Here is a 26,156-nt window from a genome sequence, read left to right on the forward strand (position 1 = left end):
TCAAGCCCCAGTACCAGTATATACATACACATGAAAAGAAAAAGGCAAAGAAATAATTCCACCTAATAAATAGCTACTCAGAAGATGAGAAGTGAGATCACAGTTCAAAACCAGCCCCTGGCCTGGGGGAAAAGAAAAGGAAAAAGAAAATCATCTGAAAGATAAGGACTCCTATTTTCAACTTACTGTGTTTGATTACAGAATTTCTTGGAAAGACACACAGATTCATATGACCGTTGGATTGGCCTTAGAAGAGAATCTCCACAGCATAGTTGGAAGTGGGCAGACAACACCGAGTTCAGCAACTTGTACGTATCAGCCATCTTTTTGTTTGTTTGATTGTTTTGTGCCAGTCCTGGGGCTTGAACTCCAGACCTGGGTGCTGTCCCTGAGCTTCTTTGGCTCAAGGCTAGCGCTCTAGCACTTGAGCCACAGAGCCACTTCCAGCTTTTTCTGTGTGTGTGGTTCTGAGGAATTGAAGCGAGAGCTTCATGCATGGTAGACAAGCACTCTACCACTGAGCCACACTCTCAGCCCCAGTCTGTGAGACCTTCATCTTCCCTTTACCACCAAAACCCTGGAAGTGGGGCTGTGGCTCAAGTGCTAGAGCGCAAAAGCTCAGGAACAGAGTGCAGGTCCCTGAGTTCAAACCTCTAGACCAGCGCTCACACACACACAAAAACTAAAAACCAAAACCAGAATGGAGGTGCAAAAAATAGTGGCAAAGCCAGGCACGGGTGCTCACACCTGTCATCCCAGGAATAAGAGGCTGAGATCTGAGGGTCATGGTTCAAAACTAGCTGGTTCAGGAAAGTCCGTGAGACTATTATCTCCAATGAACCACTGGAAGTGGTGCTGTGGCTCAAGCGGTAGAGTACTGGTCTTGAGAGCTGAAGAGCTCAAGTTATGCCCAAGCCCAGAGTTCAAGCCCGATGACCGACAAAAAAATAATAATGGCAAAAAACAAGTATAAACTGGGTGCCAATGTCTCAATCCTAGAATGCTAAGCACTCAGGAGGCTGAGATCTGAGGTTTGAGTTTTTAGGCTAGCCTGGACAGGAAGGTATGTGATACTCTTTCTCTCCAATGAACCACCAGAAAAATAGAAATAGTGCTGTGGTTCAAGTCGTAGAGCACCTGCCTTGAGCTCCGGCCCTGAGTTCTAGCTCAGACCTGGAAAAAAGTAACAATATATAATACTGCAATATGAACATGTGCTATTTCTCTGCTTGTTTCTAGGGCTGAGGTCAGGGGAACTGGGGAGTGCGCCTATCTGAACGCAGTGCATATGAAAGCAGAGGGCATCAGCAGCACGGACAGATACAGGAAGCTGAAGTGGATCTGCAGCAAGTCCAGCAGCTATGTGCAGTGTGCAGCGACCTCGGGGTCCTTTCTGCATGGGGTCTCCTGGCTGGGGCTCACGCCTCTCATCCTGACTGGGCAGATATATGTATGCAGATATTTTATTAGAATATCTACATATTCTGTATAGATATAGATAGATAAATACATAGATAGATAGATAGATGGATAGATAGATAGATAGATAGATAGATAGATAGATAGATAGATAGATAGATAGATAGATGTATATAATAAAATACTGCCCTACCTGGAGGAATGTGCACCCTGACAGGAAAGAGAAAGCTGCCTTCTGCAGAAAGCCCCTGGGCCAGAGGCAGCAGTCAGCTCCCTTTTCATAGCTCATGTTGCCTGCCCTGCCTCTTGGTTAAGCTGAGGCCTCTCTGCTCCCATTGGCTGAGCTCAGGTTCACAACCTGCAGAAGAATGTAGCTTCATGACTTCTTAGTCACTGGTCACTCCCGCCTGTAATCCCAGCGACTCCATAGCTCCCAGCCAGCCCTGGCAGGAAAACTGATGAGACTCTTATCTCCCATGAACCACCAAAAAGCCAGAAGTGGAGCTGTGGCTCAAGGGGTAGAACGCCAGCCTTGGACAAAAGAGCTCAGGGACAGCGTCCAGCCCCTGAGTTCAAAGCTTACGACCTGCACGAGAAAGAGAGAGAGAGAGAGAGAGAGAGAGAGAGAGAGAGAAAGACAGAGAGAGAAAGACAGAGAGAGAAAGACAGAGAGAGACACACAGAGAGAGACAGAGACAGAGACAGAGAGACAGAGACAGAGACACACAGAGACAGACAGAGACAGACAGAGACAGAGAGACAGAGAGAGAAAAAGAAAAACAGAGAGGCAGAGAGAGAGACACAGAGAGAGAGAGGGAGACAGAGTCAGAGACAGAGAAACAGAAAGAGGAAAGGAACAGTAAAGAGGTTAATTGCTGATCTCCTGTATCCTGTGACTTAAAAAAAAGGTCTACCTTTAACTTACAAAGCATCAAGTTGTAATTCAAGAATGTTCTTCACTAAGTCTTCGCACAGCCTTTTGTATTTTGTTTCTTCTCCTTCTATTTCTCCTACTCCTTCTTGTGCCACTCCTGGGGCTTAAACTCAGCACTCGGGCACTGTCTCTGAGTTTTGTGTTCCAGGCTGGTGCTCTACCACTTGAGCCACAGCTCCATTTCTGGCTTTTCTCACCGTCTCCTTGGAGATAAGGATCTCATAGGCTCTCCTGCTTGAGCTACCTTGGAAATGCAATCTTCAGATCTCAGCCTCCTGAGTAGCTGGGACTATAGACGTGAGCACTGGTGCCTGGCACTGTCCTGTATTTTGACAGAGATCCTGTGAACACACCTTCACAGTCACAGAATCTCAGTATTAGGACTGTGTGCAGGGAGCTGGAAGAACCTCTGGCAATGAACAAAGTTGCAACGGGAGATGCAAAATCCACATTATGTGTGGAAAGAAAGGAGAGAAAGGAGAGAATGAGAACAGAGGGAAGAAAGGTGGGAAAGGTTAAATCGCCCAAATGATAACGATCCAGGGCCGAGCTTTATGAATATGCTTCACCTAGATCCACAAAGCAAAGGGACACCAACTCAAAAACACGAGAGGAAAGCACAAAGTCCAGAAGAACACAAAAACCAAAGTGCAAAAAAACCAAGCCACTTACCCGGAGGGTGCGTGGAGGAGGTGGCACTCTCTTGAGCAGGGCCCTGGCTAGACTGACTATGAGGGAGCATCTATGAGGGAGGAATCCATGACTGGAAGAAGAGGTCACATTCTAGAAGCAAAGGTTCAGTGTGAGACAGAAAACATCAGCCGGCGGCAGTTGCGTGGGAGAGTGGTTTGCTGTCTGCCTCCGGCCCACACCCACAAGAGACAGAGGCTGGACCATACGTGTTGGACTGAAGGCCTCTGACACCTGATTTTTCTGGAATGACATTCTAGAACATCTTGATTGTTCTTTATTTTTGTTAGTTTTTTTCTTTTTAGTGCCATACCTGGCACTTGCACTTGAACTCAGGATCTGGGTACGATCCCTGAACTCTGTGTGTGTGTGTGTTTGTGTGTGTTTGTGTGTGCACTGGTTGTGGGACTTGAACTCAGGTTCTGGGCATTGTCCCTGAGCTTCATTTTGCTCAGGGCTGGTGATTCTACCACTTGAGCTACAGCTTTATTTCCAGCTATTTCTGTAATTCATTGGAGACAAAGGTCTCATGGACTTTCCTGTCTGGGCAGGCTTTGAATCATGATCCTCTGTTCTCAGCCTCCTGAGTAGCCAGGAATACAAGTCTGAGCTCCAGTGCCTGGCTCCTGAGCTTTTCTACTCAACACTGGCATTCTACTACTTGAGCCACAGCTCCACTTTGACTTGTGGTACTTATTGGAGATAAGAGTCTCATGGACTTCCCTGCTTGGGCTGGCTTTGAACTTTGGTCCTCAGATTCAGCGTCCTGAGTATCTGGGATGACAGGTGTGAGTCATTGGTGCTTGGCTTTGTTCTCATTCTTATAATGACCTGTGTGAGAGATTTTTTTCAGGAAGAAGAGAAAAATTAGTGTAGTGAGGAACTTGTGTAGAGTTAAGATAGAAGGAGAGCCCCTCTCCCAAAAACTCAATTCTTGAGGGTTTTTTTGGGGGTCAGGTCGTAGGGACTGGATTCAGGGGTTAGGCATTGTCCCTCAGGTCTTCAGCTCAAGGCTAGCGCTCTACCTCTTGAGCCACAGCACCATTTCTGGCTTTTTTCTTTTTGCTTATGTGGTGCTGAGGAATCGAACCCAGGGCCTCATGCATGCAACGCAAGCGCTCCACCACTGAGCCAACTTCCCAGCCCTCAATTCTTGAGATTTTTGTATACTATTTCACCCAGTGTTGTGAAAACAGAATGTCATATTTTTTTTTGTCAGTACTGGGGCTTGAACTCTTAGCTCCTTTTACTCAAGGCTAGTACTCTACCACTTGATCCACAGTGCCATTCTTGGCTTTTTCTGTGTATGTGGTACTGAGGAAATCTACCAGGGCTTCATGCAGGCTAGGCAGGCACTCTACTTCTAAGCCACCTTCTCAACCCAAAAGTTGTGATTTTTTTTTTAAGCCAGGCATTGGTGACTCATGCCTGTGATCCTAGCTACTCAGAAGGCTGAGACCTGAGAATCAAGGTTCAAAGCCAGCCTGGGAAGGAAAACCCATGAGATTCTTATCTCTAGTTAACCACTCTGAAAAAAAAACAGAAGTGCCACTGTGGCTCAAGTGGCAGAGTGCTCACTTTGATTTGAAGAGTTCTTGAGTTCAAGCCCCGTGACTGACCAAAAGAAAAAAAGAAAAGGAATCAAAGTCAGGAGATCATAGAAATCGTGCCTAAACATGCCATATTTATTTCTTTGTTGGTAGGTGGTGGGGCTTGAACTCTGGGTCTAGGCCTGTCCCTAAGTTCTTCACCTCCACTTGGGTGCTCTACCACTTGAGTCACAGTGCCACTTCCGGTTTTCTAGTGGTTCATTGGAGATAAGAGTCTCTCGAACTTTCCTTGCCCGGGCTGACTTTGAACTTCTAATTTATGTATCTATGCAGAACCTAAATATGTTTGCGTGATATGGTCACTCCACAGTAAAGCCTGGATCTGAGATCCTGTGCCTCTTAAAAGCTGTCTGGAAACCCTCACAGGTAGCTGTGCTGCATGGGAAGCTCACCAAAGGTCAGGTTCCTAGTCAGACAGGAAACTGCCTTTGCACACCCCAGTGCTCCACAGGCCGCCCTGGCCTGCAGTATGGAAATGGTGTTAACCCCTTCTGTGCCCAAATTACTTCAGATCCAACTTCTACCTAGATGGAAGAAACCCTGCATGGTTGTTCTCAGCACTCTGACAACTGAGAAATGATCTGGCATTTCTGCCTGGGTGCATAGTTCTAGAATAAAACCTATATCTCTTCAATCCTAAGTTCTAGGTTTCAGATTCATCTAGATCCAAGAATCCACAGGACTACTATACCTATAAACTTCTAGAAGACCTAAGAAGTCACCTCAAGGAAAAGGGGGCTTAAGCAGATCTCCTGGATGGTTTGGTCAAGTTTCAAGTTGTTTTCTTTTGTTTTGTTTTTTGGTCGGTTGTGGGGCTTGGACTCTGGGTCTGGGCGCTGTCCCTCAGCTCTTCCGCTCAAGGCTAGACCTCTACTGCTTGAACCACAGCGCCACTTCCGGTTTTCTGGTGGTTCATTGGAGACCACAGTATCGCGACTTTTCCTGCCTGGGCTGGCTTTGAACTGCGATCCTCAGATCTCCGCCTTCTAAGTAGCTAGGATGACAAATGTGAGCCACCAGCGCCCAGCTAGGTCTCACGTTTTAAGGAGCATTTTTAAATATGTTTGTAAAAACCTATGTTATGTACTTTCTTGAGTTTTATTCCCTGGGCTAAGTTGGAAAAAACTTCATTTTGACAATGTGCCCAGCATTCTGCGAGGGAGGACGTTTGGGCTAATAACACTTGAGGCCACTGACTGGGAGGCAACCAACTGGCCCTTGAGACCAGATATACACGGGGCAGCTCCAAAAGGTACCAAATTGCTTTGTGGGACCAAACTCTGGTCCTGGCTGCCCCCGCTGCAGGGTGAAGAGGATGCTGTACTAGAGGCTTTCCCGGGATGCAGGGAAGATGGGTCCCAACTTTAGCAAAGCCTGCACACTTGCCAGCATTACAACACAGGTGGGCCAGGTCTGTTTACCACTACTGTGATCACCTGGCCTCTGTCTTGATTTCCATCTACTGGTCTGAAAGACATCATGTGACATATGAATCCTCCAAGAAACATGTGCAAAAAGTCTTCAGGGACACTGTTAAAATTTTGTCTTTGTTAAATTCAGAGGTAAAAGTGATGAGGCAAAACAGTATGGCTAAAGCCAGAACTAGTTGGCTCATGCCTGTCATCCTAGCTACTAAGGAGGCTAAGATCTGAGGATCACGGTTCAAAGCCAGCTTGGGCAGGAAGTCCATGAGATTGTGAACTGTAATAAACCACCAGAAAACTGGAAGTGGTGCTGTGGCTCAAGTAGTAGAGCTCTCCCTAACATAAAGAGTGCAGGGACAGTGCACAGGCCCAGAGTTCAAGCTCCACCACTGACAAAACAACAAAGAAACAAGCAGTATGGCTTTAGACAGCCTTACTGCAGCCCAAGGAGAAACCTGTGCAATTATAATGGTGAAATGTTCTATGTAGTAAACAACTCAAACAACATCTCCTCATCCCTTCAGGAAGTACACGCTCAGATTAATGTTATGTCTGACCCTGTTCTTAGGTTTACTGAGCTTCTCACCTCGTTTTCTGGAGTTATTTGATGGGGGAAAAATTGCTGTTTTTCCCGATGGCATTAATATGTGGGGAATATTAATTACTGCACCTTGTATTGTTTCTGTGGTTTATTATCCTCCCTCATTTCTCGTCTGGCTTCCTTTCCAGTTCAGAGTCAAAGGATGCTGCTAATGATGTCTGATCTTAGCAATCCAACAAACCATCTTCCCATGTTACCCCGCAATAGACCTAACTGCAGATCCCGAGCTAGGTAGGATCAACACCCCAACTCAGTTTGAAGGAGCTACGAAAGATGCATCTTCACCCCCCATCTTCCCTTAAGATCAAGGGACCCAAGTCATTTAGGGGAAAATGAGAATAACCTAGGGAGAATGAGGCATGGGAAATGGCTGCCAGGGAGTCACAGCCTCAAGCTTAAAGCTTGTCCATCCTACTTCCCTGAAGGTTAAGGGAACAAAGCCATTTTAGGGGAAATGAAGCTGCACAGACTAGGGACAATGAGGACTGATCAGCTTACAGCAAATACAGGAGATATTCCTTCATGGACTTCCCTGAAGATTAAGGGAACAAAGCCATTTTACCAGACATGAAGCAGGACAATTTAAGGAAACTGAGGCCTGGGAAGGCAACTCAAAAATATGGTATTTAGAAACAGAAATTCCATCTTTGCTTCAAACAGTGAGGACTGAATGCATTCTTTCCTGTAGGATGCATTTCTCACCCAAGAATTCACAACTGTCTGACAAGATGCCCCAAAACACAGATAGCAGGGTGTCTCCTTGCTTAGAGGGTAAGGATGTGTTTCATGGCAGGATGCATTGTGCCTGGAAACTCAGAGAACAGCACCAGGTGGTGTTAGAGCAAAGACAAAACACCTAGCTTTACCTAACCTTAAGGCCAGACCCCTGACCTTACCCTATAAATACCCACCTGCCCAAGGAGCTGTGTGTCTCTCTGGGTGTCTCCTTGTGTGTGCGTCTGTCTCTCTCTGCATGATTGTCTGCCTCTCTCTGTGCCTGCGTGCAAATGTGTGCATATGTGTGTGTGTGTGTGTGTGTGTGTGTGTCTGTGTCTCTTCTCTCCCTAGGACAGCTCCCACACCCTGCTAGCATGTGCCCCTATCCTTCTGTTGGTCTTTTTGTCTGTCTGCTTGCCTGCTTGTAATGTGTCCATAAATTCTTATTCAGGATTGAAGTGAAGGCCCCTAAGTGAAGAGTTCCCATATTTAAAGGGGAGCTTCACTAACCCTCACCTCCATCTGGTGACCCTCCCTCAAATGAGGGAAGCCATGGAGCCTGGGTTTCTCTGGGCCTCGGGTGCAAGGCCTCTGTGCCTCTGATCCTATCCAAGCACACTTACCCAAATGAACTCCAGGAAATGGAAACAAAATGGGGTTCTGTGTTTTGTCTTGTGTGTGGGTATCTCTGTGTCTGGGAGGGTAAGGGGAGACATAGAAATGGGGGTGTTAGGTGTTCTTAAAAAGAAGTAACAGAGTAAGAACAGCACCACACACATGGTATTCAGGTAAGGGGTAGGTTTATTCATCATTCTGGCTGGCACCAGGTCATGTTGGTCCCCCACGTGGCTGGGAAAGCCCTGGGAAAGAGAGAGAGCTGGGAAAGAGAGAGCTGGGAAAGAGAAGACAGCAAAAAAAAGAGAGCGCCTGGGCCTGATCTGGGCCTTATCTTGGGTAAGGGCGGAGAAAGTTTTGTGGCCACATCAAATTCAGATGTGACCTCAGCAGATGCAGATGTGACCTCTTCCAGGTGTGCCAGTCGCCTAGGTAACACAGATACTGGGTGGAGACTTTGTTGTGAGGAGTCTGGAATCTGCTGGTCATCCAGGAGTGGACCTTACAGGGGGGACCAAGGGAAGTCAAATGTATCCATGGTCCTCACAGGACACTATGTGGAAAATGAACTCTATAATATGTGGGTGGGAATGGGAGGAAAAACTATGTGAGAGAGAGGGAAGGAGGACACTGTCCAAAAAGAAATGAACTCATATTTTTGTTTGTGGATTTTTGGTTGTTTTTTTTTTGCCAGTCTTCGGTCTTAAACTCAGGGCCTGGACACTGTCCCTGAGCTGCTTTTCCTCAAAGCTAGTACTCTACCACTTAAACCACAGTGCCACTTCTGGCCTTTTCTGTGTATGTGGTAACTGACTAATTGAACCCAGGGCTTCATATATGCTGGGTAATCACTTTGCCACTAAGCCAACTTCCAGACCAAGAAATCACTCTTTACCTGGCTCATGTCATTGTCACCAGTCTGTCTATCACCTTTATGATGACAATTTATAAAATGGATAAAAATAAATCAGTTTTCCTCTTAGTTGCTATACTTGCAGTTCCCAATGGAGGGCGCTGTAGTACTTTTTGTGGAGAGAGCCATAAACTTGGCAATATATTTAACCCTTTGCTTCTTTGGAGGTAATTTACTAGGGGATTATTTCACTCATCGTTATGCATAAGTAAAGGGTAAGAATGAATTTGTGATTCTTAATGTGAAAATTCAGGTACAGGGCTGGGAAGGTGGCTCAGTGTTAGAGGGCTTGCGTAGCATGCATGAAGCCCTGGGTTTGATGCCTCAGTACTATTTACACAGAAAAAGCTGCAGGTGATGCTGTAGCTCAAGTGGTAGAGCACGAGCCTTGAGCAAAGGAAGTCCAGGGACAGCACCCAGGCCCTGAGTTCAAGCCTCAGGACTGATCAAAAAAAAATTCATGCATATTCAATCCTGCCCATAGTAACTATACCAGAAATGCCAAGACAAAGGAAGTAAAGGAACACAAGACAAAGACATTATTGCCTGAAGCTGGTCTAATGCTTCCAAAGTGCATCTTATCTCCTGGTTAGATTCTCTGGCTCAATTTAAGCACACCAAAGCTTGATTTGTTTATTATTCATTGCTTGTTCCAGCATGGGGCTTGGATTCAGTGCCTGGGCACTGTCTCAGTATTTTGCTCAAGGTTGGTGCTCTACTACTTGAGCCACAGCTCCACTTCTGGATTTATTTTGGTGGTTAACTGGAGATTCCAATGAAACAGGCCCAGCACTGGCAGCTCATACCTATCATCCCAGTCTCAGGAGGCTGAGATTTGAGGACTGTGGTTCAAAGCCAGCTGGGGTAGGAAAGTTCATAAGATTCTCATGGCCAATGAGCCACAGAAAAGTTGTTCAAGTGGTACAGCACCAACCTTGAGAGAAAAAAACAGGACAAGGGCTTGGACAGTGTCCAAGGTCTAGGACTGACACAAACCAAATAACAAGACTCTTGGGGACTTTCCCACCCTGGCTGGCTTTGGACTGTTGCCCTCAGATACAGATCACCATGGAGTTTCTCTCTCCATTCTGGTTCTCTGGGTTCTGGGTTTTGGAGATATAATTATCTCTGTTGTAAATTGGAGGGAGCCACTGGCTTCCATAGGAAGGGCCTTGTGGCTTCCTGGTCCAACCTGGCCCTTGTCCTCATTTGGGGATGCTCTGCTGCCCCATGTGGCTCTACTGTTCCTCACAGGTCATTTCAGCCCCTTGTCAGAAAGATGTTTCCATCCGTTCTGTCTTCCCTGAACCCCAAGCTCATTGTGAGAGACACTGTGAAGAAAACTCATGAAAAACTCAGCATGGATGCAGAGCCAGGCACTGTGACTCATTCCTGTAATCCCAACTTCACAGGAGACTGAGATCTTGAGACCGGGGTCCAAAGCCAACACCAGAAGGGAAAGTCTGTGAGACTCTTCTTACCAATGAACCACCAGAAAAGAGCAAGGAGAACTGTGGCTCAAATAGCAGAGTACCAGTGGTGAGCAGAAAAAAACAGAAAATAAAAAACTAAGAAACAGCACCCTGGCCCTGAGTTTAGGCTCCTAGGACTGGCATGGAAAAAAAAAAGAAAAAAGAAATTTAAAAAAATGGAAGCAGAGAGGCCAGACTTTGCTCCTGCTTCTAATTAATATATGGCTGCACAAACAGATGAGGTACAAAGGATTGGATCCTACCTAATTCCCCAGGTTCAAACAAAGCACCAGGTGTGTGCTCACCACTGGTGGCTCATTCCCACATGGGCCCCCAAGAGACAATCCACAGCCAGCATTCAACTGAGGGCCTGGCCAAGGTCATTGCCCTGCATCCCAAAAAGACTGTTAGAAAAATGGAAGAGAATAGAAAAGAAATAGGCTGTACTCAATCATCAACAGGTAAAGACTGTTTATTGAGATACAACAACAAGGGACACAGACCTTGGAGGTCTGTGTTTGGAGGTGGTGCCTGAGAGTTGGGACAGGAGCTGGGTTTTTATAGGAGGCTCAAGCAAGGAGGCAGAGGTGAAGGAAAAAGCCCATGGACAGGAAGGTGGGGGTTTTTCAGTTGGGCTCACAATGAGATGCTTACAATTGGGCTTAGGTGGATTGTCCTGCCAACACATCAAAGGAGTTCACACATGCCTGGGATTTTTCCTGTTGTTTGTATGGGCCAGGGACAATAAGGTGGGGAGTCAATCCTTTATATTCCATCTTTAGATACATAAAATGATTGGGCCAAGAGGAGAGAGACAAGTCCTTCATATAAGATCTTTGGATGCATAAGAAGAATTGGTCTGAGAAGGGTGTAGTGTGGAGTGATGAGAACAAAGCAGATTCCCATCATTTGGAACCCTGAGGAGTGTGAAATGTGGAGGGATGTCATGGTCTTTTCTGGGCTACTTCCTACTCATATGGGGGTGTTAAGGAGTCACTGGGGGTGGGGTCTTCAGGATCCAGGCCTGGGCTAGGTAGGGCAGTATAACCAGGCCTCTGGTTGCCTGCAGTAATTGGATGGCCTAGACTTGCTCCCAGATCCTGAGTGAGGGCTGTTACCCTGCTAGAGAGAAAGTTGAAAACACTGAGATCAGGCAAAAGGCTGACAAGATGGCAGGACTGGTGGATATGAGTGACACAGGAAAACATCCTGGGCACAAGCCAGAAAAGTTCCATTTGGATCATGAGTGCATGTTCAGTCAGAAACTAGGGCTGGATTAGAGTAGTTAAGGGCCTAGTGAGAAACCTTGATCATCTCCTGTAAACAGCAGGTAACAAAGGCAAGAATGTCAGTTCCTCGCCAGTTAGAAGTTAGACAGATATGGACCTTAGATGGACATGCTTCTCAACTTGTTTCTCTTGGCCTCCTGTCTCTGGTGAAGTTTGAAAGGGCAGGCACAAAGTGGCTGACGTGACATCATCTCCTCTGACTCCTCTCCACCTCTGGGGGTCTGGGTGCTTGTTGCTGGGATAACTTGTCCCAGCTGGCATTTATGGGCTTTGAAGTCAAGGCCTGGTCAATTTTCCTCGAGCACTGCTGCTTGAGGCTAGCGTCCTAACACTTTGAGTCACAGGGCCACTTTTAGCACTTGTCTGGCTAATTTTTGATCCATGCCTTCAGCCTAGCTCTTTGCTGGTTAGTTGGGAGATGGAGTCTCAGAGGGATATTCCTGCCCAGGCTGGCTTTGCCACAAAAACCCTTTCTTATTTCCAATGAAAGAAACAAGGAGATCAAATAGAAATAAGTAGAGTTTACCTACACACTGCCAAGAATTGATCAACAAATACTTGCCAGAATTCTGCAATGACAAGATCAATAGATGGGAAGAGAGCTTTAGCATACATATAGTTTATCTTCACTGAGTGCAAAGCCTAGAAACCAAAGTGCACATGAGACTCTTTTTCTACACCTGCTCCAATAGCATAAGATCATAGCCAGCTTTTTCAAGTCAGGCTGGGTAAGGTTTAGTAAATCTAAAGCAGTCTTTCACAAGGAATCAGCTGTGTGTGATGGAGTCAGGCAGGAGTCCAGTCTGCTTTAACCATGGTGGAGGTAGGCAGGATCTGGGCTAGACCACACCCCTCAGATGGATTGTCACATCTCCTGCTGGGTTGCTTACAGACTTCTACCCAGACTGGTTAAAGACATGACTTTAGATGGTCATAAAGAATGACATGCTGGGGCTGGGAAGGTGGCTTAATGGTAGAGTGCTTGCCTAGCATGCATGAAGCCCTTGGTTCAATTCCTCAGTTCCACAGACACGGAAAAAGCTAGAAGTGGTGCTGTGGCTCAAGTGGTAGAGCAATAGCCTTGAGCAGAAAGAAGCTCAGAAACAGCACCCAGGCCCTGAGTTCAAGCCCCAGGAATGGCAAAAAAAAATAATATAGAGAATGCTAAGCTGGTTTTAATGTAAATCACAGCCAACAATTACATACCAACTTTACCCATAACTTCTGTCTTTTAAGGCATACTCATACCATCTATTACTTACTTATTCGAACTTTCTGAGAAGACCGTTCATACTTTTCAAATCTTTTTGTACCTGAAGTTGTTTTCTCAGTTCCCCTTAGCAAGGCCTACTTTATTAGCTTTTTTTCTTTGTTTACATTTTCCTATCTCCTTATTGATATTCTTGGTCTCAGCTGGGTAGGAGTTGAGCTGCATCTTATTCCTTTTATTACTACCCTGGATAAAGAAGTTTCCTTTTCACAAACAGCATGCTGGATAATTAATTCTTTAACAAAAAGTTCACAATTGCAGACTAGAAACATACATTTCAGGAAATGTTATTACCAAGAAATTGAAGAAGATACATTTTGACACAGTTTTTATGTCTTACAATGAGATTATGTTGAACGTGTTCACACACATATATATTTGTATAAAAGTTTTAAGCTGCGCTTAGGTTTTGAAAAAAATGAAAATCAATAGTAAGTATTTTTTTGGCATTCCAGTGGCAAATTGATATTATTTGGCCCAATATGAGAAAACAATATGGTCAATGTCAGAAAAGTAGGCAATACCAAAAAAAAAACACTAAGCAATTTTGACACACAGAAATGAACAGAATTTCCATGGTTAAACAAACATTGACCACAAGAACAGAAACCCTTTAAATCGGTTTTGGTGATGAGCCACTTTACTATATGAATTGGATGTTTTAACCCCTAGAAGAGTGAAGAGGAGTAAGCTTGGTGGAAGAGAGGTGGGTTGTAAAAAAAACCCATCATGAGGCCTTTGTCTCTTCCAGGGCCTGTAGAGAGAACTGGGGTAGAGGGTGGCTGAACAGATTTATAAAGGAAAAAGGCAGCACTTTGTACCTAAAGACATTTAAAGGGAGGATGTGGCATAATGAAGGTACTGAAAAGGGAGTGTTTGAGTAATTGGATAGAGAGTTATTGGAAGAGGTGAGAGGGAGGGATTTTTCTTCTGCAGTCTCCTAGAGGAGAAATGAATAATCCAGATTTTGAAGTGAGTGGACTCAGGATAGATAAAAGGGTGGATTAATTGTCTGAATCCCAAAAAGGACTGGTTTGTTTTCATTATGGGAATTTGGGGTGGGAAAGGGAGAGAGCAGTAAAAGAGAGAAACTATGTTTATCAGCCAGCCACTGTCAGTGACAGATTAACAAAAACACCAGAGCAGATGCTCATGTATTTAGGGTCTGGATGGGAAGAAGGTGTATTCAGGGTTGAGAAATGTGTAAGTGAGGAGGTGCTTGTTTAGAGCCTTATCTTGTGGTTTTACCTTTGAAGGTTTATGCCCACCTACACAGGTAGACAGACAGACAGACAGTCAGGCACAGGGACAGGGGTCAGCAAAAAGAGTTTGCTTGGAGCAGACAGACAGTTATAGCTTAGAGATTCTGGACCAACTGCAAATAGCAAGAGGGTAGTTAGAAGAGCAAGGAAAGAGAAAAGGATCTTTGGTGCTGGAGGTCCTCAAAGACAAGAGAGAAAGACAGAGGGAGAGAGAGAAAAGGGCGTGAGAGACAGAACGAACTGCTACAGGATAAGGAGTTACTTTTTAGAGGAGATGGTTGGGAAGCTCATGGCAGAGAAGGGCTTGGTGAGCAAGGCAGGGGAACAGAGGGGGGTCTATAGAGTGGCAGTCAGAGAAAGGCTTTGGTTTAGGGGACCTCGGATCCCTCACCATTTTGTTGGAGAATTGTTGAAATCAGGAAGAGTAAAACCAAAGGTTCCGAGTTTAGGCCAGTGGTGGCCATGGTTTAGTGAGGCCAAATTTCAGTAGATAAACAAGTCAAAGTTTTTTCTTTTTTGACAGTGAATCAGTCAACCCAGATTCTTCAGATTAGACTGCAGGCATGCCAATGGGCTGTCTGTCTCTGGGAAACAATTTGGAAAATTCACTAGGACTAAGGGGCCTGTCCCACTGTGCCAGGTGCCCCTGGTGCTTTGTGAAGGTGGGTGGGGAGATCCTATTAATTAGGTGAGGGCCTCGCCAAAGTTCCTAATTACAGGGGGTCAGGGAGGGAGAGACTCCTGGACTCTCTGGGCACCCCACCAGACATTTAGGGAGAGACTCCTGGAATCCACGGACCTGGCTGGTCACCTTGTCCTGAAGGCTTTTGGATGTTGGATGGAGTTGATCAAACAGTGAAGAGCCTTGCAGGGCACCAGTGGCTCATGCCTGTCATCCCAGCTCCTCAGGAGGCTGAGATCTGAGGATCGTGGTTCAAAGCCTGCCCAGACAGGCAAGTCTGTGATACTTTGATCTCCAATGAACCACCAGCAAACTGGAAGTGGTGCTGTGGCTCAAGCAGTAGAGGGCTCCCCTTAAGCTGAAGACCTGAGGGACACTGCCCAGGGTCAGAGTTCAAGTCCCACGACCAACAACATAATATAAATAATAATAATAAAAAAACAGTGAAGGAAAATCTGGGAAAGAGAAGGTGAATGGCTCGGTGAGAGGCAGATGGAGGAAACCCAGTTATTCCTGGTGTTTTCCTTCCCCGGGTTTCAGCCACACATGTTGGGAAAATGGAGGAGAAGGGAAAAGGAATAGGCTGGACTCGATCCCCCACAGGCAAGGACTGTTGATTGAGGAATAGTGAGGGGCACAGACCTTCCTACAGGTTTGGAGGTTGTGCCAGGGACTGGATTTTGGGATGTTCTTATATAGGCAGAGAATTAAAAACTGGGCTAGGGTCTCTGATGGATGGACCCCCATGCTTTTTCCCAGGCCCATACAGACCCTGGGACTCTGCCCTTCCTTACTGTCTGTGGGGTCTGCAGAGACTCCAGGAGTCTTTCCCTTCCTGACTCCTGGCACATTTTAATTAGGACCTTAGCGATGCCAATTGCAAAAAGTGGCCCTGTGACTCAAAGTGGTATGGTGCTAGCCTCGTACAGAAGAGTTCGAGGAAAAATGCCCAGGCCTTGACTTCAAAGCCTGTAATTGCCACTGGGACAAGTGATCCCAGCAAAAATCACCCAGACCCCCAGGGCAAGGAGGAGAGGAGTCAAAGGAGATGATGTCACATCAGCCACTTTGTGCCTGCCCTTTCAAACTTCACCAGAGCCAGGAGGCTAATAGAAACAAGTTGAGAAGTGTGTCCATATCTGTCTAACTTCTAAAGGAACAAGAATTCGCATTCTTGCCTTTGTTACCCGCTATTTACAGGAAATATTCAAGGTCTCTCACCAGGCTCTTAGCTAATCCAATCCAGCCCTACTGGTTATGGGCTCCTGATCCAAATGGAACATTTCTGGCTTGTGCCCAGGGTGTGTTTTCCTGTGTCACTCAGATCCACCAGTCCTGCCATCTTGTCAGCCTTTTACCTGATCTCAGCGTTTTCAAATTTCTCTCTAGCAGGCTAACAGCCCTCACTCAGGATCTGAGAGCAAGTCTAGGCCATCCAATTACTGCAGGCAACCAGAGGCCTGGCTTACACTGTCCTGCCGACTGTAGGCCTGGACCCTGAAGACCCCAGACCCAGTGACTCCTCAACACCCCCATACCACAGCAGGAAGTAGCCCAGAAAAGACCACGATGCCTCTCCACATTTTATACGCCTTCAGGGTTCCAAATGATGGGAATCTGCTTTGTTCTCAGAACTCCACGCAACACCCTTAGCCCAATTCTTCTTATGTATCCAAAGATCCTATATGAAGAACTTGCCTCTCTCCTCTTGGCCTGGTCATGTTATGTATCTAAAGATGGAATAGGAAGGATTGTCCCCAGTCTATTGTCCCAGGCCGATACAGACTCCGGGCAAAATCCCAGGTATGTGTGAGCTCCTTTGAAGTGAAGGCAGGACAATCCACTTAAGCCCAGCTGGACACATCCTATTGTGAGCTCAACTGAAACGCCCCCCCCACCTTCCTTTTTAGAAGGTCTGCTTCTGGATGATGAGCAGACTTCACCCTCCTTGCAGTAAAGTCTCCATCCAGTACTTGCGTTACCTAGACAACTGGCACACCTGGAAGAGGTCACCTCTGGGTCCGCTTAGGTCACATCTGAATTTGATGTGGCCACACCTTTCTCCACCCATACCCTAGATAAGGCCTAGGACAGACCCAGATATCCTCTTTTTTTCCAGCTCTCTTTCCCAGCTCTTTCTCAGTTCTTTCCCAGCTCTCTTTCCCAGGTCTTTGATAGCCACGTGGAGTGCCAACCTGGCTTAGTCCCAGCAGGTTTACAGCATAAACCTACCTCTTACCTGAATACCACATGAGTGGTGCTGTTCTTACTTGGCTACCTCTTTTTAAAAACCTAACACTTTTCCTGGTGGCTTTTTCCTTCACCTCTGCCTCCTTGCTTGAGCCTCCTATAAAAACCCAGCTCCTGTCCCAACTCTCAGGCACCACCTCCAAGCCTATGGGAAGGTCTGTGCCCCTTGCTGTTCTATCTCAATAATCAGTCCTCACCGGTTGATGATTGAGTCTGGCCTATTCCTTTTGCATTCTCTCCCATTTTCCTAACAGTCGTCTTGGGATGCAGGGCAATGACCTTGGCCAGGCCCTCAGTTGAATGCTGGCTGTGGATTGTCTCTTGGGGGCCCATGTGGGAATGAGCCACCTGCAGAGAGCACACACCTGGTGCTTTGCTTGACCCTGGGGAATTAGACAGGACTCAATCCTTTATACTTCATCTGTTTGTGTGGCCATATATTAATTAGAAGCAGGGGCAAAGCCTGGCCTCTCTGCTTCCATTTTGTTAACTTATTTTTTTATCTTTCTTATCTGTTTTTTTTGGTGCTTGTCCTAGAGCCTAAACTCAGGGCCTGGATGCTGCTTCTTAGTTTTTTGTTTTGTGTTTTTTTTCCCCTGCTCAACACTGGTACTCTGCTCTTTGAGCCACGGCTCTCCTTGCTGTTTTCTGGTGTTTCATTGGTAAGAAGAGTGTCATAGACTTTCCCTCTCGAGGTTGGCTTTGAACCCCGGTCACCAGATCTCAGTCTCCTGTGAAGCAGGGATTACAGACATGAGTCATGGCGCCCAGCTCTGCATCAAGTTGAGGTTTTTCATGGTTTTCTCCACAGTGTTTCCCACAATGAGTTTGGGGTTCAGGGAAGACAGAACAGATGGAAACATCTTTCTGACAAGGGGCTGAAATGACCTGTGAGGAACAGTAGAGCCATACGGGACAGCAGAGCACCCCCAAATGAGGACAAGGGCCAGGCTGGACCAGGAAGCCACAGGGTCCTTCCTATGGGAGCCAGTGGCTCCCTCCCATTCTCAACTGAGATAATGATTTCTCCAGAACCCAGAACCCAGAGAACCAGAATGGAGAAAGACACCAGCCAAGGTCTTTTGTAGCTGAGGGCCACATTCCAAAGCCAGCCAGGTTGGGAAAGTCCCTGAGAGTCTTTTCATTTGTTTTGTGCCAGTCCTGGACCTTGGACACTGTCCCAGCCCTTGTCAAGTTTTTTTTTTTTTTGCTCAAGGCTGTTGCTGTACCACTTGAACCACTTTTTTGTAGGCTCATTGGCCATGAGAGTCTTATGAATTTTCCTACCCCAGCCAGCTTTGAACCACAGTCCTCAAATCTCAGCCTTCCTAGTAGCTGGGATGATAGGTATGAACTACCAGTGCTGGGCCTGTGTAATTGGAATCTCCATTTAACCCCCCAAAAATAATCCGGAAGTGGGGCTGTGGCTCAAGTGGTAGAGCACCAACCTTGAACAAAACACTGAGACAGTGCCCAGGCCCTGAGTGTAAGCCTCATGCTGGAACAATCAATAAATAATAAATAAAGCAAATTTGGTGTACTTTAATGGAACCAGAGAATCTAACTAGGAAATAAAATGTACTTTTGAAGCATTAGACAAGTCTCAGGCAATAATGTGTTTGTCTTGTGTCCCTTTTCTTCCTGTGTCTTGGCATTTCTGGCATTGTACTATGGGCAGGATTGAATGTGCCTGAATCATACCTCCTCCTCCTCCTCCTCCTCCTCCTTCTTCTCCCTCTTTCTCCTCCCCTTCCTCCTCCTCCTCCTCCTCCTCCTCCTCCTCCTCCTCCTCCTCTTCTTCTTCTTCTTCTTCTCTTTCGTCAGTTCTGGTGTTTGAACTCAGGGCCTGGACACTGTCCCTGAGCTTCTTTTGCTCAAGGCTCCTGCTCTACCACTTGAGCTACAGCACCCTTTCCCACTTTTTCTGTGTATATGGTACTGAGGAATCGAACCCAGGGCTTCATGCATGCTAGGCAACTGCGCTACCACTGAGCGACATTCCCAGCCCACAAAGGCATTTATATACAAATTATTTTACAATATAGAGAAGCTTTATAATTTGCTATTTTATGCCTGTTGGGAATCATCAGTACAGTGTAGCTGCTGGTGGCTCATGCCTGTAATCCTGGCTATTGAGGTGGCTGAAATCTGAGGATTACGGTTCAAAGCCAGTCCCAGATATTTTGTTTTCAACTAGACAGGCACTGTGGGGGGTGGCTCTCAGCAACTCAGGAGGCTGAGATCAGAGAATGGAACTTCAAAGCCAGCCTGGGCAGACAAATCGGAGACTCTGATGTCCAAACAGCCAGCAAAAAGCTGAAGCAGAACTGTGGCTCCAAGCAGCAGAGTGGTAGCCCTGAGTGATAAAGCCCAGAGACAGTGCCCAGGCCCTGAGTTCAAGCTCTAGGACCAGCAACTCACCCAAAAAAGGAAAACCAAAAACAATGCAGCAAGTGTATATAGTAAATTGTAAAGCTTCTCTTTGTGACAGTCCTGTTGTTTCTTGCCCGCTATGGTACTCAATAGAGGCCAAGGCTCTTGGGGGACTTTTGAATACTTCTACTTCCTTTATGGCTAAGAAGTCATGAAGCTACATTCTTCTGCAGTTTGTGAACCTGAGCTCAGCCAATGGGAGCAGAGGGGCCCCAGCTTAACCAATGGTGGCCGAGAGGCAGGGCCTGCCACATGAGCTATGAAAAGGGAGCTGACTCCTGCCTCTGGCCCAGGGGCTTTCTGCAGAAGGCAGTTTTCCCTTTCCTGTCCGGGTGCACATTCCTCCAGGTAGGGCAGTATTTTAATATAAGCATCCATCTATCTATCCCCCTCTCTCTCTCTCCCTCTTCACAGAATATTTAGATATTCTAATACAATATATTCACATATATGTATCTACTCAGCCAGGATGAGAGGCGTGAGCCCCAGCCAGGAGACCCCATGCAGAAAGGACCCCGAGGTCACTGCACACTGCACGTAGCTGCTCGGCTTGCTGCAGATCCACTTCAGCTTCCTGTATCTGTCCGTGCTGCTGATGACCTCTGCTTTCATACACACTGCCTTCAGATAGGCACACTCCCCACTTCCCCTCAACTCAGCCCTAGAAACAAGCAGAGAAATAGCACATGTTCATATTGGAATATTATATATTTTTCCTTTTTTCCAGCCCTGAGCTAGAACTCAGGGCCAGAGCACTGTCCCTGTGCTCCTTTTGCTCAAGGCAGGTGCTCTACCACTTGAACCACAGCACAATTTCTATTTTTTCTGGTGGTTCATTGGAGGGAAAGAGTGTCACATACTTTCCTGTCCAGGCTGTCCTAAAAACTCAAACCTCAGATCTCAGCCTCCTGAGTGGTTAGCATTCTGGGAGTCAGACATCGGCACCCAGTTTATACTTGTTTTTTTGCCATTATTATTATTATTATTGTTGGTCATGGGGCTTGAACTGGGCCTGGGCATTGCATTGAGCTCTTCAGCTCTCAAGACTAGTGATGTACTGCTTGAGCCACAGCTCCACTTCCGGTGGTTCACTGAAGATAAGAGTCTCACGGACTTTCCTGCACCAGCTGGCTTTGAAATGTGATCCTCAGATCTCAGCCTCCTGAGTAGCTGGGATTCTAGGCTTGAGCCAGCAGTACTTGGGTTTGCCACTATTTTTTGCACCTCCATTCTGACTTTTGGTTTTTAGTTTTTGTGTGTGTATGAGCATTGGTCCAGAGGTTTGAACTCAAGGACCTGCACCCTGTTCCTGAGCTTTTGCCCTCTAGCATTTAAGCTACAGCTCCACTTCTAGTGTTTTGGTGGTAAATGGGAGATGAGGGTCTCACAGACTTGGGCTGAGAGTGTGGCTCAGTGGTAGAGTGCTTGTCTACCATGCATGAAGCCCTGGGTTCAATTCCTCAGAAACACATACACAGAAAAAGCTGGAAGTGGCTCTGTGGTTCAAGTGCTAGAGCGCTAGCCTTGAGCCAAAGAAGCTCAGGGACAGCACCCAGGCCCTGAGTTCAAGCCCCAGGACTGGCACAAAACAAAGAAACAAAAAGATGGCTGATACGTACAAGTTGCTGAACTCGGTGTTGTCTGCCCACTTCCAACTATGCTGTGGAGATTCTCTTCTAAGGCCAATCCAACGGTCACACGAATCTGTGTGTCTTTCCAAGAAATTCTGTAATCAAACACAGTAAGTTGAAAATATGAGTCCTTATCTTTCAGATAATTTTCTTTTTCCTTTTCTTTTCCCCCAGGCCAGGGGCTGGCTTTGAACTGTGATCTCACTTCTTACCTCCTGAGTAGCTATATATTAGGTGGAATTATTTCTTTGCCTTTTTCTTTTCATGTGTATGTATATACTGGTACTGGTGCTTACAGGGCCTGGGCACTGTCCCTGAGCTGCTTTTGCTCAAGATTAGTGCTCTATCACTGAGCCACATTCCCAGCCCTGTCCTTGAGCTCCCTTGTTCAAGGCTTTAACACTTGAGCCACAGCTCTCCTTCCAGCTCTTTTTGGCTGGTTAACTAGAGACAAGGGTCTCACTGAGGTCTTCCACAGGTTGGCTTGGAAATCACGATCCTCAGATCTCAACCTCCTGAGGAGCTGGGATTATAGGTGTGAGTCCCTGGACGACCCCTTCATTCTGTTTTAGCTTTCACCTTACACAACCTGTCTAATTTCGGGGTGTCTTTTAGATGTCACAGAAAAGAGGAGCCCCAAAAGCATTTCATACCAACTCCTCCTTGCTGTCAAACTTGACCAGATTGGCACCAAAGGATGCACAGAAGGCCTGACTGTACGTCCAGTTCGTTACATCATCAGAAAAATAATAACACTTATTCCCAAATGCAATCCAGTCTCTTGGGCAAGAGGAAAACAGCCTTGTCTCGGGAATGCGGCTTTGTCTTGTGTTCACTAACACAGAGAAAATGGATTAGCTGCTCATCAACCATTCCTTTCCTGCCCAGACCCCAGGCCTACCCCACATTCTGCATCAGAAGCGACTCACCTGCCAAAAACACAGCAAGAAGTCCAAGTACAGTTGCAAGCAGAACAACATTAATGAGCACAGAGCAGTGAAATTTGCTGCGTGTGATGGGTGACAATATTCCTAGGCATTTTCCTGGGAGATCTTTCACTGGAAACATAGAAATAGGAGGTTTGAATCTAATGAAAGACATAGAAGGTAGACAGTTCTCGCTTACATGAAGCCCTGGATTTGATTCCTCAGTACCAGGTACAGAGCAAAGGCCAGAAGTGGCACTGTGGCTCAAGTGGTAGAGCACCAGCCTTGAGGGACAAAGCCAAGGGACAGCACCCGGCCCCTGAGTTCAAACCCCAGCGTGATCATATAATATATAATAGCTGCTATAAATATGTCATAATATATGACATACTATCTAGTATATGTTCTCATTAATATATACTGTGTATAACATGATATAAGAGTGCATACTGCATTGCACTATACAAAATTACACTACATATATTCTTATAATACATACTTAAGCACATTATGTTATATATTACAATTTTACATACTTATTGTATTTTATAAACATTACAATATAAGATATATTATGTAGGGTTGGGAGGGTGGCTCAGTGGTAGAGCGCTTGCCTTGCATGCATGAGGCCCTGGGTTTGATTCTCCAGCACCACATAAGCAAAAAGGAAAAAAGCCCGAAGTGGTGCTGTGGCTCAAGTGGTAGAGTGCTAGTCTTGAGCTGAAGAGCTGAGGGACAGCACCCAGACCCAGAGTTCTGTCCCCATGACCGAACCCCTCCTCCCCCAAAATAAAGATATATTATGTAAAGAATAATATAATCAATTAGGTAATATACATATTATTTTATATAAGATATAATATAAAGCAATACTATCTACTATTTATTATATATTATACTATATGATATGAAGTATATTTAATATAAAATATAAATATATGTAATAATACAAATTAAAATTAAAAACAATATAAAATATAACAGTATAAGATATATTGTACAATACGAAATATATAATCTATGTATGATATATAACATATTCATCATATATATACTATATGATGCTATATTTATATCATAATATAAAGTATATATACTGTATATCATAGCATATATACTATATGCTATAGTATATAAAATAGGTGATATATAATGTACTATATAAGGTTGATAGATATCCTACATAAATACTATATTATTTAGTATGATATATAGCATAAAACATGTGTATGATATGTTATGATTCATGTTATACTATATATATGTGTATATATATATATATATATTACTCCCTGTGTTTATATATATATATATATATATATATATATATATATATATATAAACACAGGGAGTAATCTTAATGAAAGTATTTCATTGTAACATTAAACCAAACACACAGGGACTCCAGCTGGAATGGAACTTGCATGCATTCTTTCTGGAAACACCAATGGCCCAACCATTTAAGGACATTACTCAGCAAGTATGCCTGTTTACCCTCTTCACCAGTTACCTTCCACATTTACCCAAAAGTCATGGGCACCTCTGCCTGCACACAGATGCTTCCTGCAATTTCTTTTGTACTTACTCTAGCCCCTCCCTATGTTTGCTGGATTTCTGCCTCTCAGTTTAAAGCAAGCACTAGAGCATGAGGAAGAAAAAAAGCCCAACACCTTGTTTTTTTTTTTTTTTGAGAATCTGACCAAAATAACTAAATTTACTACTGAGACTTCCTTCAAGAGATCAACAGGTGATTATTTAACTGCTTCACTCACAATTTTCTGCTAGCTTTACTCTCTTTCTCTTCCTCTCTCTCTCTTCCTCTCCCTCTCTCTCTCTCTCTCCCTCTCCCCCTCCCTCTCTCTCTCTTCCTCTCTCTCTCTCTCTCTCTCTCTCTGTATACTAGTGCCTTGAGCCACAATCTTTTTTTGCTCAGGTTTGCTGCTTGACCTCTACAGCCAGGCTTTGAGCCCAGATAGTTGGTGATTTACTGGAGGTGAGTCTCATGACTTCCCCACCTGAGCTGGCTTTAAACGATGATCCTCAGATCTCAGCCTCCTGAGTAGCTAGAATGACAGGAATGAGCCACTAACTTAAGTGTCATTCTTTGCCTTTATAACAGAGTAACCGGATATGTATATCTGGCATTATGGGTTGTTGTTTTTTCATTTTCACTTGATACACACTAAGTGTATGTTTATTTTTCTTCTGCTGTTGTTAGTTTGGGTAGATTTATCTTCCTTTCCAAATTCCTGTGCCTCTCATTCTATCCTCAGAACACAGTCACCCTCAAATTTTGTTAGAAAAGAGGAAAATTGTCTCCTAAAAGAACAAAGAAGTCAGGTACCCATGGCTCACATCTGTCATCCCAGCTATTCAGGAGGATGAGCTCTAAGGATCATAGCTTACAGCCAGCCCAGGCAGGAAAGTCGATGGGACTCTTATCTGCAATGATCCAGCAAAAAGATACAAATAGAGGTGTGGTTCAAGAGATAGAGTGCCAGTTTTCAGCACCAAAGTTCAGAGACCAAATGCAGGCATTGATTTCAAGCCCTAGGACTGGCACACAGACAAAACAAAGAAGAAAGAAATGACAGGCTGAATGTATGAAACCTATTGTATAAGCATTACCCTTTGCACTAGGGTTTGCCATGTTTGATAAAGGGGGAACTTGCTGACAATCTAGTTTTTGCTAGGACAGCAAAATGGACTTTTTCAAAATACAGAAATTTCCCATTCTGGCAACTGATCCAAACCTAAAGGAAAAAAAAAAAGTCAGAGCTCTGTTTCAGATTTTTCACATAATTCTCTTTGCTGAAGAAAAACAAAACAAAGAAGTATTCTCTCCAAAGCTATATGAGTATCCTCTGAAGCTGGGATTTGCTTGTGGCAGGAATTCAGCCGAATGCATTCTCTAGATTCATACATGTTTTAGTAATTACAAAAGACTTACCAGCCAAAAGCTCTTCCTAGTTTTGCAGACTTGTGTGTGGGTGTGTGGGTGCATGTGTGTGCGCAAGTACGGGCCCTTGAACTCAGGACCTATGCACTGTCCTTAGTTATTTGTTTATTTTTAACTTCAGGCTGGCACTCTATCTCTTAAGCCACACCTCTGCTTCTGGCTTTTGCTGCTTAATTAGAGCCTCACAGACTTTTCCTGCCTGGACTGGCCTTAAGCAGTAGCATGAGCCACCTAACCCTGCTTCAGGACAAATTCTGCAAGGGTTGCAGTATATATCGCAAGATTATGATGCTTATTTGCAATCCTGCCCCAGTTCAATTGAAGTTAGGTACCAACTAATCTGGGAAAGAGAAAAAGAGGAAGAAGAGGGAAGAGGAGGATGAGGAAGAAGAAGGAAGAAGAAAGAGGAGGAAGCAAGCAATAGAAACACACTCCCCCTCCAACTCACTTCTCATCTATTTCTAGCCACAAAAATGTTACCCCAACTCAAGTCACACATCCCAGATCCAACATTCCCTCCCTCCATCCCAGACTGAGCTGCCTTTGTGGCAGATTGCAATCCTAAGGAGCCTGACCTGGAATTCTCTGCCTTGGGACTCATGAATGGGGTTACCTGTTTACCTGTTTTCCTTCTTTCTGGGTCCTCTGTGGAAGAGAAATGTCTCTGTAACATTCCCACTGAAGTTTCCAGAGATATCATTTTTTTTATCCTCCTGGCTCTTTTTAGGAAGAATGATTGGAGCTGGGACTCATGGATGTAAACTTGGAGCTGGCTACAATCACATCAGAGCTGGATAAACAGCCAGATGCTTTTCCTGGTTCCTAGCCCTGAGAGAGAAAAGAAAACAAAACAAACCCAGGAGAGGAATTAGGATATTAAGAATGCATTAGAAGGGATCCGCATAGGGAAAGAAGAAGTTAAACTATCCCTTTTTGCAGAAAACATGATACTATACCTCCACGATCCCAAAAACTCCATCCCCAAACTTTTAGAAATCATAAGTCACTTCGAAAAATAGCAGGATACAAAATAAACCCACAAAAATCAGTTGCCTTCCT

At 45.2% G+C, this 26,156-nt stretch overlaps 2 protein-coding genes across 2 annotated transcripts in view; one reads left to right on the plus strand and one right to left on the minus strand.

The window, feature by feature from the left end:
* Nucleotides 1–5,181, plus strand: part of LOC106001840 — a 41,962-nt gene extending 36,781 nt beyond the window's left edge. Inside the window, exons 6-7 of the mRNA XM_013036802.1 lie at nt 1,240–1,450; nt 5,020–5,181. Coding sequence (XP_012892256.1) covers nt 1,240–1,450; nt 5,020–5,181 — 373 coding nt within the window. The remainder of the gene's footprint in view (nt 1–1,239; nt 1,451–5,019) is intronic.
* A 14,856-nt stretch (nt 5,182–20,037) lies between these two features.
* The window catches only part of LOC106001841 (C-type lectin domain family 2 member D3-like), a 10,605-nt gene continuing 4,486 nt past the window's right edge, over nt 20,038–26,156 (minus strand). The window contains exons 2-4 of the mRNA XM_013036803.1: nt 21,866–22,047; nt 21,201–21,307; nt 20,038–20,242 (exon numbers count right to left, since the gene is read on the minus strand). Coding sequence (XP_012892257.1) covers nt 20,038–20,242; nt 21,201–21,307; nt 21,866–22,047 — 494 coding nt within the window. The remainder of the gene's footprint in view (nt 20,243–21,200; nt 21,308–21,865; nt 22,048–26,156) is intronic.

Source organism: Dipodomys ordii, unplaced genomic scaffold (assembly GCF_000151885.1).
Source record: "Dipodomys ordii isolate 6190 unplaced genomic scaffold, Dord_2.0 Scaffold480, whole genome shotgun sequence".
In the NCBI taxonomy this organism is placed as follows: domain Eukaryota; kingdom Metazoa; phylum Chordata; class Mammalia; order Rodentia; family Heteromyidae; genus Dipodomys; species Dipodomys ordii.